General features: G+C 45.9%; 1 protein-coding gene across 1 annotated transcript; it reads right to left on the bottom strand.

Moving 5' to 3' along the window:
• Positions 1-1,909: 1,909 nt before the first annotated feature.
• On the bottom strand, positions 1,910-3,645 carry TMSB4X (thymosin beta 4 X-linked). Its single transcript, XM_071748177.1, has 3 exons — positions 3,507-3,645; positions 2,771-2,884; positions 1,910-2,377 (listed from the first exon to the last, which is right to left on the bottom strand). Exons 2-3 carry the CDS (start codon positions 2,868-2,870, stop codon positions 2,343-2,345), a joined length of 135 nt encoding a protein of 44 aa, XP_071604278.1. The 5' UTR covers positions 2,871-2,884; positions 3,507-3,645; the 3' UTR covers positions 1,910-2,342.
• Between the last annotated feature and the right edge of the window lie 214 nt (positions 3,646-3,859).

The following is a 3,859-nucleotide window of genomic DNA, read 5'->3' as shown; positions in this document are numbered from 1 at the left end:
TAAACAACAGATCAGCCTCACCATCTCTCACCATGTAACTGAGGCCACCAGTCACTTCACAGATGCTGCTGCCCTTTGGCCAGCACTGTCTGCTGATCACTTCGGGCTTGCAATTCTGAAGTCAGAGGCCTCATATCTCTTTGCAGGTCTGCTGAGCCGTGCCACCTTGCAGCACACACTTTCATTGACTTATACGTGAGTTATGTGTATCTCATGCTTCATCTCTCTCGGAAATACATTGCTTTGATTTTCTTCCCATGGAGGAACCCACAGTGAGCAAGCGCTTGCTTCCACGCATTTGTGCACGTACAGCCCAGACTGTGAGCTTCTGAATTTAGTCATGTTACATCCTGTGTTACCTGATTAAGATCAGTAGCTGGGAGCTGATAGTTTAATTGACTTTTTTAGAAATTCAGCTATAAGTTTCCTATCCCCGTTATATATGGGGAATAAAATGAAAGTTTGAAACATTTACAAGCACAAGAAATGGGTTTATTTCTTAATTCATTAGCTTAAATCACTTGTGTCACCAGGACTTCACAAACCTTCTCATGGACTGCATCAAACCATCTCCTGAAAGCATGCCTGAATCATAGATTCTCATAAAACACTTGGTTTTTTTGGTTCCTCAAGTTTTCCACTGCTGAAGGGGGTGGGGACTGCACCCATAAATAAAGAGCACCCTGGGGCTGCTCATTCTCCAGCAGCACAGGCAACCACCACACCTCCGAGCAGAGACAGCCCCACTGCCCTATTTGGTGTAAACTCCAGGACAGTTTGCTACAGCAGGCAGATGCTGCTAAGGAGACTCAGTAGGATGAAACCTCAACTCAATGTGATTTCCCCCCAAGTCAGCAGCCTCAGCAAAACACAGGCTTCCCCAGCTGGACTGATTTGGCTTCCTAGTAACTAGATGAAATGACTACAGGCTCAACTCCTGAAGACACACCTACAGCACTAAAGAACCTTGATCACCTCTCTCCCACAGGTTTACAGCATTTTTTTTTTTCTACAATCATAATTACTCATTTCACTTTGAAGTGAGTAATGGATTAAACCCCTAACTACTGAAATCAACTCCTACTGACCTCTCTGGATTGCAGTTTTTACCAGCTATTATTTGAGTGAAAATAACCAAGACGTCCTAGGCCAGAATGAACTGCCAAACATACAACATGGATTGCTGCTAATTGCATATAGGATTTCAAGTTATCTTAATTTTTTAAGTTACTGTGACATTCTTGCCCCCAAATGGTTACTCTGAATTACTAAAGAAACTGTTGCTTTTTATTGTTTGATACAAATTCTTATGATCAAGTAGCCATTAAGAGACTGTATAGCAAGTGTTCAAAACTACTTTTTAGTATAAGTTTTTATTTGCATGGGATAGAAACTACTATAATAGCTTTACAATATTAAAAAGCTTATGTTTAATTTTGGGCTTAAAATTCAAGTTACATCTTCCTTTTTAAATACTGCATCAGCAGAATAAAGTCTTATTTTAATTTCTTAAGGTAATTATGGATTTATACAGATGAGGTTGAATCTCTGCAACAGTATAGAACTCTTACTAGAAGAGCTATTCTAAGGGTGGGGCAAAGCAGTCAACAACCAAATTTTATGCCTTTATCTCTACATTAAATATTGAAAAAAAAATATAAAGTGATATACTCACATGGCAAAGAATTACATGAAATTTTTTACTGAAATTGTCTAAAAGCTACCTTTGAGGAACACAAATTTATCTAATGGTGAGAACACATATATAAAAAAAAAACAACAAAAAAGGTGATTGAGATTGAGGTTTGAGTCATCTCCAAAGGTTTTACAGTATCCCATGTCTCAGTACTGGCTTTTATGCTTCATATCCTTTGATACAGTTCTCCAAATAGAGGACATAAATACCATCCAGGTTTTAAAACATTTTATTTGCATATTAAAAAAATTGTGCATTCCAATAATTAAAATCATTTGACCAACAAAAAAAAAAAAAAAAATGGCACTCGATTAACTGCATTTTACAGCTCGCAGGACCTTGGTACAGCTTTGCATTTATTCGTGTGTTACTCTAGTTTACTGTAGTCCCACCCAAGTTCTTCTTTCATCAACATGCAAGCTCTTTCATGCCACCAGGACCAAAGCCAGACAGGCAGAGGGAAAGGCAGCGCCTTCATTCAGTGTCAGTAGTTCTCTCTATTCTTTTGATGTGAAAGGGGCAGTACAGTCATTTTAAACTTTATCCAACCTCTTTGCATCTTACAAAGTTAAACAGCTAAAAGAAGTAAAATAAGAAGGCAATGCTTGTGGAATGTACAGTGCATAATTTGGAAGGGCAGATTTCATTACGATTCACCCGCTTGCTTCTCCTGTTCAATTGCTAAAATAGAGGGGAAAAAAAAACAGAAAAGGAGAGGAAAAAATAAAGACTGAGAACCTGAAATGCATTCATACGAAAAATTCCTATCATTTAAAAAAAAAAAAACGCATTTAAACATAAAAAAATGTAAATACACGAAAATAGTAACGTCAGTAATCCTAAATCAAGCGTTTACTACGCGGTGGGCTCAGGTTTTCGCTGTCTAGCACAGCCACAGCCGCCCACCCTCCCTCCACCCCGCACCCGCCGCACCCCCGGCTCCCCGCCCGCCGCCCCTCTTTGTCTCCTCCCGCCCCCCTCTCTCCCTCCCTCCCCCTCTCCCTTCCCCCCCCTGCTTGCCCCCTCCCTGCCCACACCCCTGCCCGCCCTTCCCCACCGCCTGCCCGTACTCACTTTCTTTTGAAGGCAGCGGGTTTTTCTCTTGCGTCTCTGTCTTCTTCAATTTGGACTTGTCAAATTTCTCGATCTCGGCCATGTCTGGTTTGTCGGACATGTTGGCAGGTGACTCTGCACGGAAGAGGGGAGAACCCCGTTATCCCCGGCGATATCTCTGGGCCCCCCCACCCCCGGCGCCCCCCGACCCTGTAAAAGGGGTGTGGGGGGACAGCGGCCCAGCGCTAGGGGCCGAAAACTCAGCGCACGCCGAAAATACGACGCTTAATCCCCGGCATATTTTAAAAATAATCTTGAGAAGGTGTTAATGTAATCCAGAATCAAAGACACTGCTGCTCGCCGCCAGCCGCCGTCGGGGGCAACTCCCAGTATATCCGCGCTGCGGAGTACAATAGAGGGGAAGCGCCCGGCGCTGACCGCCTTTTGGCTCGTTAAGGGAAAATTAATTAAAAAAATACAAGCCCTGGGACGCCAAAAAAATCAGCTTGCACGCCACCGCCCTGCAGCGGCGCGGCCTCCAGACAATACCACCCCCCTCCCCGCCAGACAATAGCCCCCCCCTCACACCCCCTCGGACAATAGCTCCCGCGCCCTGCCCTGCCCTCGGTCCCTCCTCGGCAGGGGTATTGGGCAGGGGCCCGCACTGCCCACGCTTGGGTGACCCCAGGTGGGGTTGAGAGGGCTGGGAGGGGAGGGGGGGGGAGGGAAGGTTTGGGGGGAGAGAAGCGGGACCCACCGGTATCGCCGCGCGGTGATGCTCAGCCCTGCCGCTCGCTGCTGCCGCCGCTCCGCACGCCAGTATAAAGCGCGCTCGCTGGCGGGGCGGTTTTATCCCCGCGCCTATGCAAATGACGGTGATGTCACCGCTAACCATTTTGCCGCTTTTTTTTTTTTTTTTTTTTTTTTTTTTTTTTTTTGCCTTGCTTCCTTCCCCTCCCTCCGCCGCCCATCCCTCCTTCTTCCTCCGCGCACACCCAGCTATATACACACGAAGGGGCACACACTCACTCCCTTTTTAAAGGCAAAAATCGCCCCGATCTCTGTACAGATCCCGGGCTCGGGCCCAGCCCGGCTACGGCCGCCGGGAGA

Source organism: Heliangelus exortis, chromosome 1 (assembly GCF_036169615.1).
Source record: "Heliangelus exortis chromosome 1, bHelExo1.hap1, whole genome shotgun sequence".
Taxonomy (NCBI): Eukaryota; Metazoa; Chordata; class Aves; order Apodiformes; family Trochilidae; genus Heliangelus; species Heliangelus exortis.
The sequence above is the reverse complement of the archived record's forward strand: the minus strand, read 5'-3'. Positions and strand labels throughout refer to the sequence as shown.